Here is a 13,632-nt window from a genome sequence, read left to right as displayed (position 1 = left end):
TAATTTGACAAAATTCTTGAATTCCCTCCTAAAGTGTTTGTGATTTGATTTCACTAACACACTTCCCTTCACAGCCTGACTACTTTTCAGTGTTAATATCGTCATTGTTTTAATAAAACCAGAAATTTTATTCTGAATGATTTTTGTTTGTATTTTACTATACAGGGGTAAATTTATGTAAATCACACTCCCGATCTTTCTTTTCCTTCCTGCTTTTTTTTTTTCAGCTGTAGCTACTATTTTGACCACTGAGGGAAATGCCAATTCTGTAGATGAGCTTTTAAAGAAGGAATCGTTTGCTTATGACTGCTGCCTTGATTATGTGCAAAACAATTCACAAATAGAGCAGAATATCAACAAAGATTTAAAAATATCCCTAGACTGACCATTTAGAACCAGCTCTTTTATTCTAGATGTGCATAGTTCATGTGATCCTAATACTGCTGAAAACTTTGGGGTTGTACTGTATTGTTCATCATTAACAATGTTCTGGTGATCAATAATTAATAATACTCTTGCCATGAGATTAATACTAATTCCAGTATTTTAGAAGCTAATGCACAAGAATGGCATGGAACAGAGACCAGTTAACTGGTTTTTAGTCAGGCACATATTAAATTTGTTTTTATAGCTTCTTAATGGTTCATTGTACTCTCTACTTCCTATATCTTCTAATTGCATTTAGAAAGGTGCCTGCTGGTTTGTATTCATACAGTTGATATTTCCACTGATCATTTTGTTTCCTTCTCTGATATTAAAGCTTTTCCTGTGCGCTTAATTAATGTTTTGGGTAAATAAAATGGGAAATAGGAATACAGCAAAAGGGGTTATTGGTCTCAGACTGTAACATTTATCCTTCAACTAAAGGAAGAAGATGGCAGATTTTACTTCTGATAGTGAAAATCATATCCTCTGGTCTTTGGGGTACTGGCAGGTCATAAACTTCAGGTAATCTAAATAGAATCCCTAAAGCTGCATCTAAAGTGCTGACTGATGATTCTGACCAGAAAGAAATACGTATGTATCAGTTGTTTGCTGCTTTAGCTTCTCTCAGCTAACCCTCTGCCCTGTTATTAAACAAGCTACTGTGTATTTTGTTTTCTGATTTTGTTTTTGTTTGTTTGAACCAAATCAGCACCTTAATTGTTTGGATTCTTTCTTTTCCTCCTCCAAAAGTAATTTTAATTCCAGGATTATTTCAGAGCTAAATAAACATCAGACTGGTTTGTAAATCCAAGAAGACTGATCTGGACTCCTATTGCCCTACCAATAGCATGGTAAAGGACACGAAAGAAAGAAGGGAGGTGAGCAGAAAGGTACACTGCTACCCTTCCAGGACAAATGCAGCTGTGGATTTTATCTTTGTTACATTGCCACCATTCAATCTATTTTCCTTTAACAGACTAGATTGATACTGACAACCCGTTCCTTTTGAAGGTGCCACGGCTGTGGCATTTATTTGCATTTACATTGCAGTTCTCTTCTTCAATCAGTATTCCTGATATCACCATTGCTGCTAGCCATATTGTTGCAATGCTGGCATTTCATCCCTAAGTGTTACTTGCATAATGGTACAGTACATGCCCATGACCAAAGTTTAAATAAAGGTTTAATCATGACGGAAAAACAAACGTATTTCCACAACTGTGTATCACTTCAAGTAAAAGTAAAGGTAGTTCTGTTGGGTCACAGATGCTAATCTTCAATTTATTTCTAGACACAAACTATAAAGGGAGTTGACAGCACCTGTAAATGGTTTTCTGAGGCTAGATTACATCTAAGGTGATGATTATTTACACCCTCTATAAAGACTGTTCTTGTGAGCCAAGGAGTCTGCCTGTTACTGTGAGGTGAGTGTTACCAAAAAAGGGCTTTATTGAAGAAGGATTCAGTGGAGCGAAGAGCCAGGATGATGGGCGGTTCAAACACGGAGCGCCTTGTCATTTGTTGAGTATGTATAACCTTGGGAATGAAATACAGTCAGGATATCCTAGAGTTCTGCATTCCCAGACACTCAAGATGAAGGGGAAAACTTCAGCTCTCTCAATTTGAGTTTTTAAGGGCGGAGGTGACCTTTTCCCATAGCCCAGTTCTCCTCATATGAAGATCAACATACAGCAGTAAAAAGGATAGGAGAAGAGCTGACCTTCTAGTATGAATCAGAGAGAACACACTTGTTTAGTCACGTAAAGTTATATTAATGTAGAAATCCTACAGCCTTCACTAAATCACTATTGCTGTAAGCAGACTTTCACTTTAGCTTTCCAGCTGTCTTGCTTGAATCTTGCTTCTGTGAAGCCTTTATCTTGTCCACAATTTAGGTATGAAATTCCTAAGTGTGAAATCCACTTTCCCTTGAGATCATCTCCTTCAGAAAATTTGCATAGAGGAGACTCAGATAATTCAAGGACTTTTATCTCTATCTGGTGCCTCTGTAAGCTTTCCCCTTTTAAAAAATAAAGTCACTTTGTCAGAATTTATTCTCTTATTGTATTTTATCTGCTCCTGCCACTTCTTTAACTTTTTATAGTGTGCATTTCTTCAAGCCTTCTCTTAAAAATAAGATCATATAATTACCAAATTAACTTTGCCTTCTTTATAGATTATCTGCAGACATATTGAGATGTTTTAAACAATTAGACAGTGAATTGAGAAGTATTGGTGATTTGAAGGGAATATATTTATTTGAAGAAATAACATCACCAAAGTGTGAAATATGAGCAGAGTACAATATAAATTGATTGATTTTATATAGCTATTGTTATAATCAACATATAAAGCGGTAAATTGCTAATGCTGTATATATGCCTGTGTATATAAGGGAAAAGTGGCACTATGCCATGGAAATCAGAACTGCCTTTACAGGACAGAGAGAAAAATCAAATGGCAATTTTTTTCAATGTTTTTGCTCAATAAAGGAGAGAGTTGAATAAATATTAATATAAAGGAATAAGTTATCCAACATAACCAGCTGTAATATCCTACAGCTTCACTGAGTGTAACAATATTTTCCCTTGTGAATCTTGACTCACACTGGGTAGCTAGTTACATTGTATGAGCTGGAATATGAGTGAGTGACGCAATGTTGTTTGCAGTATGCAGAGGAATACTTGCAAGTTTCTTAGTAATCGAGTCCCAACAGTGAACGTTTATTATTCTTTGGGAGTGGACAGCACTTTCATTGTTTGCAAAAACAGAAACTGACTGCAGTGAGAATAAAAATGGGTTATCCACAGCCCCTCCTTCTGAGCATGGGCACTGACGTGCACAACAGGGAGGGGGAGGGGGAGGGGAACGTTCAAGGTTCAGAATCGCAGTTTAGAAAGTAAAAGTTGTTTTCTATTAGTCAAACGAACCCACAACTAATTTGCATTAACGTAGGCTGCTTTGAATATTACGCTTAGAATGCAAACGTATAAAGGCTATTTAAAAGAAAAACGAAAGCCTTGAATTCTCACAGCACTGGGGAAATCCTATGTCCCTTAGCATTAGTGAGATGATATCACACCGATTACGCACCTGCTTGGCCTCTCTTACACCCCTGCGCAATGCACAGCGCGATGTTTCTCAGTTCAATCTTAAACACTCACCAAATAGGGATCGTTTACACACAACAAAAGTGGAAGATCTCCTAATGTATTCATGGGATTATTGAAATTATGTCATTCTGTCAGTAGAATCATTGAAAAAACGAAATCAGATAGATTGCAAACATGGTTAGTTTGGGAACCTTGCACGTTTGCTTTAGCAGCCGGAGTGCATGTAAAACCCACCGAAAGACTTGGTGGCAGGAAGCTGCAATTGCCAGGGAGGCTAAATGGAGCGATTTGTAGCTAAACTCCTGCAAACGAGACATTTGAATTTAGAAAGCCCAGCCAGGAAAAAAAAAGTATTATTCTGCATGTGCTTCCTGGCTGCGCTTTCGTTTTGGAGACGCTGCCATGAGGGGTGGGGAGGAGGGAGAGGGAGCGATCTTGTGTTTAAGTTTCCAAACATAGCCCTTGGTATGTCTCTCCCTTTCATTTCCAGCGGTAACTTGCATCGCTTCAGCTGTTGTACACACAAGAAGGGAGGAAACGGGCAGAATGTCGAGCATGCGCAATTTCAGAGCAACAAGTGGGCTCCAGGTCCATAGACAGAGGAAGTGGGGGGAGGGGAAAGAAGCTGGTCAGTGCTCGAAAGGGGAACTGCAGAGGGGGGAGGGGGCGAGAGGGAGGGGGAAGAGGAGAGAGCATGGCGGTGACGTGAGGGCTCCACCCAGGTGGCATCCGAGCTGGGGAGAGAGAAGGAGGGAGGAAAAGAGGGGGGAGAGCAGGGGGAGGAGGGGCAGAGCCGGGTTTGGAACGCAGAGTAGCACACAGTGACACTCAGGATTCCAAATTCGAATTCCGAGGAGCGATCGAGGATGTGAGTGTGGAGCAGGCGGCGCCGCTCGCCATGCTGCTGCCGCCGTGAGGAGTCGCCGCCGCCGCTGCCCTCGGGCTGCTCCCTCATCTTATGCGCCTAGCGCTCGGGAAAGTCGCCAGGGCTCCCGGGACCAAACAGCTCCTTGTGGTCCCCTCTCTAACCAGCGGATCAGCAGGTAGCTGAGTTCGAGCTCGTAAGGCATCAGCTGCGAATAGAAAGGGGACCCCCATCTTCCACCGTGCACCTCCCTCCTCTCCGGGAGGAGGAGCAGCAGAGAGCAAGACAACGCAGGGAAACAGAAGCGGCTAGAAGGCGACCCCCACCCCCATCGGAACAGTAAAAGCGAACCCCCCCACACACCCCAGGGGCAACAGTGTCAGCACCAGGTAGAAGAAGCCCCGTCCAGCAGCCACAGTGAGTGAAAAGCTAGGCGACCCCTGCCCAAAGGGGCAATAGCACCAGGTCTGAGAGCCCCCCTCTTCAGTACCAGTAGGGGGTGGTAGACGCAGCTATACCCCTCTCCCACCCCCACCCCTTCCGCAACAGCAGGCAGCTCCAGCAGCCAGCTCCACCATGTCCGCTGCGCAGGTGTCCTCGTCTCGGAGACAGTCATGCTACCTGTGCGACCTACCCCGCATGCCCTGGGCCATGATCTGGGACTTCACTGAGCCCGTGTGCCGGGGCTGCGTGAACTACGAGGGTGCCGACCGCATAGAATTTGTGATCGAGACGGCTCGGCAGCTGAAGAGGGCGCATGGTTGCTTCCAGGACGGCCGTTCTCCAGGCCCCCCGCCTCCTGTCGGGGTCAAGGCTGTGCCGCTCTCAGCCAAAGAAGCGGCCGCGGCGGCCCAACAGCAGCTCAACCATGTGGACGCCTCCTCCAAAGCAGCTTCTGCCGGGCTTCCCCAGTCCAGCCTGGACCGCTACGGACTCAGTGCAGCTGAGCAGCGCAGCCGCTTTGAATATCCGCCGCCCCCGGGAAGCCTGGGCAGCAGCCACGCTGCCCGCCTGCCCAACGGGCTGGGCGGCCCCAATGGTTTCCCTAAGCCGCCTGAGGACGGCCCCCCGGAGTTGAACCGCCAGAGCCCCAACTCATCATCCTCTTCCTCCTCCTCCCGCCGCGGGGCACACGGGGGCCTCGTGCCCGGCCTCCCCCCGGGGGCTGGCGGGGCCCAAATGAACGTGCCGCCCAACCTGCTTCCACAGACTTTACTCAACGGCCCCACAGCTTCTGGCGTGGCGCTACCTCCGCCGCACGGGGGGCTGAGCGGCCGCGGCGGGGGACCCCCAGCTTCCTCCGCCTCTTCCCAAGGGGGCACATGTGGCGGTGTGGGTGGCAGCGGCTCGTCCTCCGAGGCCTGCGGCAAGCGACCAGGTTCGGTGTCCAGCAGCGATCAGGAGCGGGAGCTAAAGGAGAAGCAGCGCAACGCGGAGGCGCTGGCCGAGTTGAGCGAGAGTCTGCGGAACCGGGCCGAGGAGTGGGCCAGCAAGCCCAAGATCGTGCGGGACACGCTGCTTACCCTGGCCGGCTGCACCCCCTACGAGGTCCGCTTTAAGAAGGACCATGCACTTCTCGGCCGTGTCTTCGCCTTCGATGCAGTCTCTAAGCCCGGCATGGACTATGAGCTGAAGCTCTTCATTGAGTACCCGAGCGGCTCAGGCACTGTCTTCTCCAGCGCCTCGGGGGTGGCCAAGCAGATGTACCAGGACTGCATGAAGGACTTTGGCCGCGGCCTCTCCTCCGGCTTCAAGTACCTGGAGTACGAGAAGAAACACGGCTCCGGCGACTGGCGGCTCCTGGGCGACCTGCTCCCTGAGTCTGTGCGTTTCTTCAAGGAGCTGGTGGGCGCGGACATGCTGCCCCAGCCCTACCTGGACGCTAGCTGCCCCATGCTCCCCACTGCCCTGGTGAGCCTGCCCCGGGGGGGAGCCGGAGTCGGCGGGGCGCAGGGGGCCGGGGCCGCTTCCAGGGGCCCCGGGGGAGGCGGTGGCGGCGGGGGAATGCGCAAAAGGAAGGCGTCCCCGGAGCCCTCTGACTCGGCCGAGGGGGCCCTGAAGCTGAGTGACGAGCAGCAGCGGCAGCAGTGGATGGCCAGCCAGAGCGAAGCACTTAAACTCACCATGTCGGCTGGGGGCTTCGGGGCGGTGCACGGAGGGGGTCCCCCACCCCCACCCCCGCCGCCTCTGGGGCCTCACTCCAACCGGACCACCCCGCCCGAGTCGGCCCCTCAAAACGGACAGTCCCCCATGGCCGCGCTCATGTCGGTGGCCGACACACTGGGCAATGCCCACTCGCCCAAGGATGGCAGCTCGGTTCACTCCACCACTTCCACCCGCAGGAATAGCAGCAGCCCGGTGTCCCCGGCCTCGGTGCCGGGCCAGCGTCGCTTGGCTTCCCGCAACGGGGACATGAACCTGCAGGTGGCCCCGCCTCCCCCCAATTCCCACCCTGGTATGGACCAAGTGCACCCCCAAAACATTCCAGATTCCCCCATGGCCAATAGCGGGCCCCTGTGCTGCACCATTTGCCACGAACGCTTGGAGGACACCCACTTTGTTCAGTGCCCATCTGTGCCCAGCCACAAGTTCTGCTTCCCTTGTTCCAGAGAGAGCATCAAGGCCCAAGGGGCAACTGGCGAGGTCTATTGCCCAAGTGGAGAGAAATGCCCCCTAGTAGGTTCCAATGTGCCTTGGGCATTTATGCAGGGCGAGATCGCTACCATTTTAGCTGGGGACGTTAAAGTGAAAAAGGAGAGAGACCCTTAAAGATAGGAAATCAAACTCCTTCAGCTTCCTGAAGATGTAGAATTGTGAATATAACAAACTGCAAAAGTTAGTCTTATGTATAGACATTATTTTCGTCGTATGTTTCTATATTTTGAAACAAAGGTATGTACTCTTCTTCATTTGAAGGATAGAGCTGGTTTTTGTTAAACAGAATATACTATTGTTTGGTTACTACATAATACCTGTTCTCATTTCTTTGGCAGTGTGTTGGCTAGGTACAAAGTTAATAGCCCTTAGCGATTACCTGCTGCTGGTGTGTATTTTTGTAAATGTATGCACTTCTTGAAAAAAGAAAAAACACAAAAAATACAAAAAAAAAAAATTTTTTTGCCAAGGCCAGTGTTGATGCCTAAAAAAAATTGCTACAAAAATGGTGACAGCTTATGTTTTACGAGCCCTGAGTGTTAGTCTTTCACTTTATTTTTTTGTTTGTTTGTTTTTTGTTTGCAAACGGTGGGGGTGGTTTGGGGGATGTTTTTTGTTGCAAGTTTGTAAGGAAAATGTTTCAGTTTGTTTCTATTGATCTGAACGTTTTTAATCTTCATGTGTTTTTTGTTTTTGCTTTATTGATGCACGGATGCTTTTGAACAGTAGAGCAAAATGCTGTACATGGAAAACATGCTCTGTTTGTCCTTTATACATTTCTGTAGTTAACAGAACACTGTAATGTGCCTTGGAGCTTAGTAAATTGTAATAAATTCAATTGATATTAATACTTCTTGAGTAGCAAGTTTTATTTTTCTCAGAGCTTGGGCAACAGATGCAAAACATGTTGCCTTTTAAAATGTCTGTTAATCCAAAAGCTTGCATTCATTCTGATAATTGTGGCATTTGTACACACACTTGCATATATGTATGATGATGTTATCAAACCTATCTAGATCTTGGCTCTGTGCCTATTTACATTTCACCTTTAATGTTGCAGTAACAGTTGCTGACTAAGCATTTTCTGTTTACTGTTTCTGCATCTCATTTCCCCCCTAAAGCTTTCCAGCTGCAACGTGTTTTTTACACTACATGCATCCTTTGCATGTACAATTTAACAAGGACTGAAATCTTAGAAAAATTCAACCCTCTTTTATGCAAAAGTCCAGCATTGTGGCTAATAACTTTAGTCAATTTAAAAAGTGTTCATTGAAGCTTGGCAATGATAATGGACTCTGGATAATACACAACTATGTAATTGAGCTCAGCACAAAAAGGACAGCTAACAATTTATGCAGTTTGTGCTGCACTTGAGTATAGCTAATGCCTCTGTTAACTGGATTTTTATTTTGTTTTGATGAACATTTGATGAAAACTAAGTTGGTAGGCAGTTCAGGGTTTGTGATGTCCCCTCCTCCCCTCAGGTGGAGAATGATTAGTAACTGCACTGCATTAAAATCTATTCTTACTGGCAATGGGCAAATGTGATTGTTCATCTTATTAACTTTTTTAAGTGACATTTGCATTTTCTGGAGATGAGGGGGTGGGGCATTGGAATACCTATTAGGTGGTCAACAGACAAAGTAAATACATAGGCCTCTTACTGGCTAGAAAATGCAAACAAACCTAGTGTGAACTTTGTCCTCTTTGTGAGGCAAATGGGAGGAAGGATAGAAAACCTTAAACAAAAACATCAGCATAAGTCCCTTTGCAGTATCATTAACAGAACAGAGAGGTGTCCCTAGGGCATTGTGTCATAGGTTGTGAGCAGCGGGTATCATTGAACATTGGGGACCCTGTAAAAAAACACTTATGATATGAAGAGGCACTTTTAAAAGTCTAGTTGGCATTTGGCCTTGTATCTGGTTGCTGCTAATAATAAACTTGGTTTCTATTCCTGGTAGAAGTGATAAATGAAATGGTGGAAGCCTTAAGTCTATGGTCTTTTTGTGTGCATTATGCAACCTTAATCTTTTTTGTAGCTACAGGTACTTTGTGGTTTCCTTTCCTACCTGCTTTGAGACCCATCCCTTGGTATGATTATACTCATGTTTTAAGAAAATGACCTTGTATTTTTTTAATCTTCTGCCAACTGTTGTATTGTTGCTTATGAATCTCATAACTTATTCCTCTGAGGTAATTAACTTGGGCTAATAATGCACAACAGAAGGTTCTGAGTTAATTATTGAATACAAACTACACATTTTTAAAAAGTGTGGATTTATATTGATAGTATTTTTAAGTGTATATTTTTGAACATGGAGCTACCACATAGGATTTTATTCCCCAGTCAGAGATAGCGGGATTAAAATGATGTTTTATTAACTATCCAACAAGGTCTTTACCTACTGCAAATGCATGAAGTTTCAGTTTAACACGTAATAAGAATAAAGTCATAGTAATGTGTGGATTGTAACCACCATTAAAACAGAAAACACTGCTGGCGATTCAGCATTTAACCATGTCATAAAAACTTGAATATGCTGATTTAAATGAATATATAAGTAGAGCAATCTTTGTAATACTGCAATCAGTCATTAATTATAGAAAGCTCTGTTTTGGTGGATTTAGGTAATTGAAAGGAACTATAGCTAAGTATTCTCCAAAAGCTTTTGTTGTTATTTAGTATTTTTTAAAATAACAATCAGTTTTCAAGGACTGCCAATCTGATTTTTAGGTGAGAGACAGTTGACATGTATGGAAAATAAGCTTGAATTGAATTGTAATACTGCAGTTAATTAAAGTTAACCATAGCTAGAAGGCATTTGTTGTATGGAGGGTTTTTTTTGTAACCATATGACCTTTTCTTTTACTGTGACCCATTAAGCAGCCAGTCTGGGCATATCAGCCAGCGTTTCTTTGATCCCACTCCATCAGCTTTTTTCTTTTTGAAGATGTCCACAGCTGACAAACAAGCTGTAATCTTTTTTGGGGGTTTCAGTTACAGAGATTCAGTTGATTTATATATATTTTTAGTGTCATTTTCCCCTTAGGATTTGTCAGTTACAAATTTCAGCAAAGATTAGGGTTTATTCATAATATTATGTACTCATTTATTTCTCCAGGTTTTCATTTTTCTTATCTCTTTTTTTATTTAAAGGGGGAAATATTTAAACTTTTTTGCAAACAGCTTTTCAAGAATAGGTTATTTTGGCCATTTCCTTAAGCAGCTTTGGACCTTTAGTTGCTAAGAAATGGGGCAGAATAAGCATGGCCGGGGATATTTTTTAAAAACTTGGTAGCTCTTTCTTAGCTAGAGATTTAAATGTTTGAACAAAACTTAACACAATTGTAGCAAAGGGGATGGGTTCTATATGTTGAAAATGTTGCACAGTTTGATTAGGAGCTGTGATCTTAGCAACCTTGGCAAGTCTTATTTAAAACAAATCTTTTTTATCTTTGTGGTGATTTTTTTTTAGCAGTGTTATGCACACAAACATGATCCCAGCTTCACTCAACATTTTAGCCCCAAACTGGTCATGTGTGCCTTTGTTTTGAAATGACAGTCTCTTTAAACTCAGACTGGCTGCCAACATACCTTTGAAAACGTGTAGTAGTCATTGGATAGAGGTTGTCTTTACTTCTTTAGATGTCTTATAACTAAGCAGAATTTTTCTTCACCTCCAGGAAAGGGCTTTGTCTCTTTGGAGATCTGAGATTCACAACCGTACTACTATGTAGTGGTTGGTTTGCAGTTCTTGCCATTTTCTTTTTGCTGGTATGCAGCCATTCTCCATTCCTAGTAGGTTGGTTTATGTTGTGCCTTAGCAGCCTCTCTCTGTGCCAAAGTGACACATCCTGTAAATTTTCAGTAGACTATTGAACTGTCAATGTAATGCTGACTCTTATAAGGCTATTCTTGAAGTAGAACAGCTTCCCCCTTGGCTTTCAGCCATCACAACCCATTACAGCATGCACCTTCTACCAAAAAACACTGCACATATTCCCTAATATTCATTCCCTGGAGGAGGAGAGGATGTGACTAAACCCTCCAAAATAAAAGGGAAAATACATATTTTAAAATATTATCAGTGTTGGTATAAATTGCATAAGGATATTGGGATTGTTTTCAAGGTCTTTTGGACATTTTATAATGAGATTTCATTCTATAATTCAACCCTTGCATTTGGAATTGCTAATAAAAAGAACATTTGGAGGGAATGGATCTGTCTGCATTGTAATATGAAAACAATTGCAGACATGATTTTTTCTCTGTTTGTCTTTAAAATTAAAAATGCATGTCTATAGTGAGGCTGTTTCACAACTATTCTTCTCAGAGGAAAGTGTCTTTCTCTACACGTGTTTGACATGAGAATGTTACAGTACAGCCTAAAACCACATTCCTTACCCTCCAAGAAGGATTTTGCAGGAATCAAACTCTCTCTTGGTGAACATGTTTTTTTACCCCCATTAAAAGAATAATAAGAGATTATATGTTATTTAAAATTTCTGATAGCAAACCCACCACGCCCTGTCAGCCATCCACGGAATTAAAAACAAAAACAACCTGCCCACAGAGAGAGAAAAGCAAAGGGGATCAGTTAGATAAGTGGAGGAGGTGGTGTAGAGGGGGACTCTTGCTACAAGCCTGTCCAAGATGATTTTCAGACAGGTTGAACAGGCTAAATTACATGGGGGCAGCTAGTTTAAAGGTAAGTATATTGTACAGTCCAGCTAGCTTCCTGCCTTTTTGAAATGGAGCTTGTTTGATTTCTTTCTTTTGCTGATGGTGGCTGCAGCAGCCAAAGAAATGTGAGTGTCTTATACACACACAGAGCCTGCTGACTGGGTGATATTGCATTCCTCCTGCTGCTGTGTGGATTGCCTTCCCATTGCGCCCTTCTAAGGTTATTTGAAGGAGGTGGGGGTAGGGGTAAGGGTGAGGAGGGTCAGGCTTCTTACATTTCAGCTGAGTTGGTATCAGATCAGAACCCTTCCCCCTTCCTCTTCAAGCCAAATGTAGCTAAAACACATTCTCTGTTGGTTTTATGCCCTTTCACCAAGAAAGCTCAAAAAGTTGTTTGCTGCTACTCTCTCTGTTAGGTGAAGAATGGTTTCTTGGAAGGAAAATAACTATTCCTTCCCTGTTCTGATCTGTTTTTTCCCTGTTTCCCTCACTTAAAGAGAGCTAGAGCAAAAGCTGTGTTTTCCCCAGCTATGAACATTCTGTGAGTAAATACCTGGAGCTGTTAGAGGGATTGGCTAACTCAAAGGCTGGTTTATTTTCTTGCTAAAGAGAAAGGAACTTTGCTTTGTTTAGCTCCGCTGTGAATAAAGGTTCAGGCTGGAAACCCCACCCCAGTTTCTTGCTGCAGCAGCAGCTCTGTTCTTGGCTGCTTTGCAGAGGCAAAACCCTGGGAGAGGCGGCACTGGAATGCCATGGCATGTGAACACAGATGGAATTAACTCCAGTTGACTGGGCCCCGGACTAGACAGTCATGTGACACCCCCCCCCCCCCCCCGCAGAAAGGATTGGAATGGGGGATGTGAAACATGTCTGTGCAGCTTCAAAGAGCCGAGCAGAATTCCCCACTGTCATCATCCTCCTCCCCTCCCTCCCTGCAGGCTGCCAGAGGGGAGGGCTGATTACAGTTTTGCTATTGTTCAAGTAACCTACAAGTGGATTTGCATGGAAGCAGATTGGTAGGGGATGGGGATGGGATTTATTAGTAGAGGCTAAACTCCTCAGGATTACTGTTAGGTTGAGAGATTCTCAATGGGACTGATCCCTGTGTGTGCTCTTTGGAATGAAGGAGTTTAAATCTCCTTTTCTGCAAGTAGGTGAAGGGGTGGCTATATGAAGCAGAGGAAGGCAGGGTACAGCTGGCTGGAGGGAAAGAGCTTCACCTTGGCTTAAACTGTAACTCTCCACTCAGAGCATGCAGCTCCTGGCAGCTACGCTCATTCCAAAGCCTTGACTCAGGGTTATCTGCACGCTGGGTAATAATCAGAATCACAGGAGGAATGTGCAGAGAAAGCAGCCATGGTGGAAGCTTAGGGCAGTATTTCCTCAGTCTTTTTGGGCAAACAACCACTTAAGCAGCCTGACTTTGACTGTGCCAGCTGCCTTCTAGTTTAGTGTGTGTACTACCTCTGGTCTTGGAGTACTGAAGCCCAAATGCCATGAGGAGGGTGACCCCAATGGGGTTTAGGGGCCAGCATAGAGGCTTCTCACTGAGGTAATACTAATATTTTGCCCAGCTATACGCAAGGCCCTTTCATGCACTGTTCTCAATGCTTTAACTAATACTAATTAAGGATCGCAACACCAAGGAAGCAAGGGTATACCCACTCTGTGTTAGTTTACCCATTTTCCACAGGGGTAATCTAAGTGATTTAGCCAAGGTCAGGTACTGTGTCCTTTGATTACTGCTCCAACTACTGATCCCCCTTCCCTCCTGGGTAGGAATAAGGAAACCTGTGTAATAACCACAAAAGTCTGAAATGCTTGCACTGCTTTACAATGCCAGGCTGTTTGCTTCCTTCCAGTGTCCTTCATGCAAATGGTTTCAA

General features: G+C 44.4%; 1 protein-coding gene across 1 annotated transcript; it reads left to right on the top strand.

The window, feature by feature from the left end:
• Window positions 1-3,291: 3,291 nt before the first annotated feature.
• On the top strand, window positions 3,292-7,909 carry IRF2BPL (interferon regulatory factor 2 binding protein like). Its single transcript, XM_024192804.3, has one exon. It carries the CDS (start codon window positions 4,981-4,983, stop codon window positions 7,171-7,173), a length of 2,193 nt encoding a protein of 730 aa, XP_024048572.1. The 5' UTR covers window positions 3,292-4,980; the 3' UTR covers window positions 7,174-7,909.
• The last annotated feature ends 5,723 nt before the right edge of the window (window positions 7,910-13,632 follow it).

Source organism: Terrapene carolina, unplaced genomic scaffold (assembly GCF_002925995.2).
Source record: "Terrapene carolina triunguis isolate 2854851 unplaced genomic scaffold, T_m_triunguis-2.0 Scaffold96, whole genome shotgun sequence".
Lineage (NCBI taxonomy): Eukaryota > Metazoa > Chordata > Testudines > Emydidae > Terrapene > Terrapene triunguis.
Note: the sequence above shows the minus strand (reverse complement) of the source record. Positions and strands in the feature narration are given on the sequence as shown.

Coding starts and splice junctions, on each gene's coding strand:
- IRF2BPL (XM_024192804.3), top strand. CDS start 4,981: ATGTCCGCTGCGCAGGTGTCCTCGTCTCGGAGACAGTCATGCTACCTG.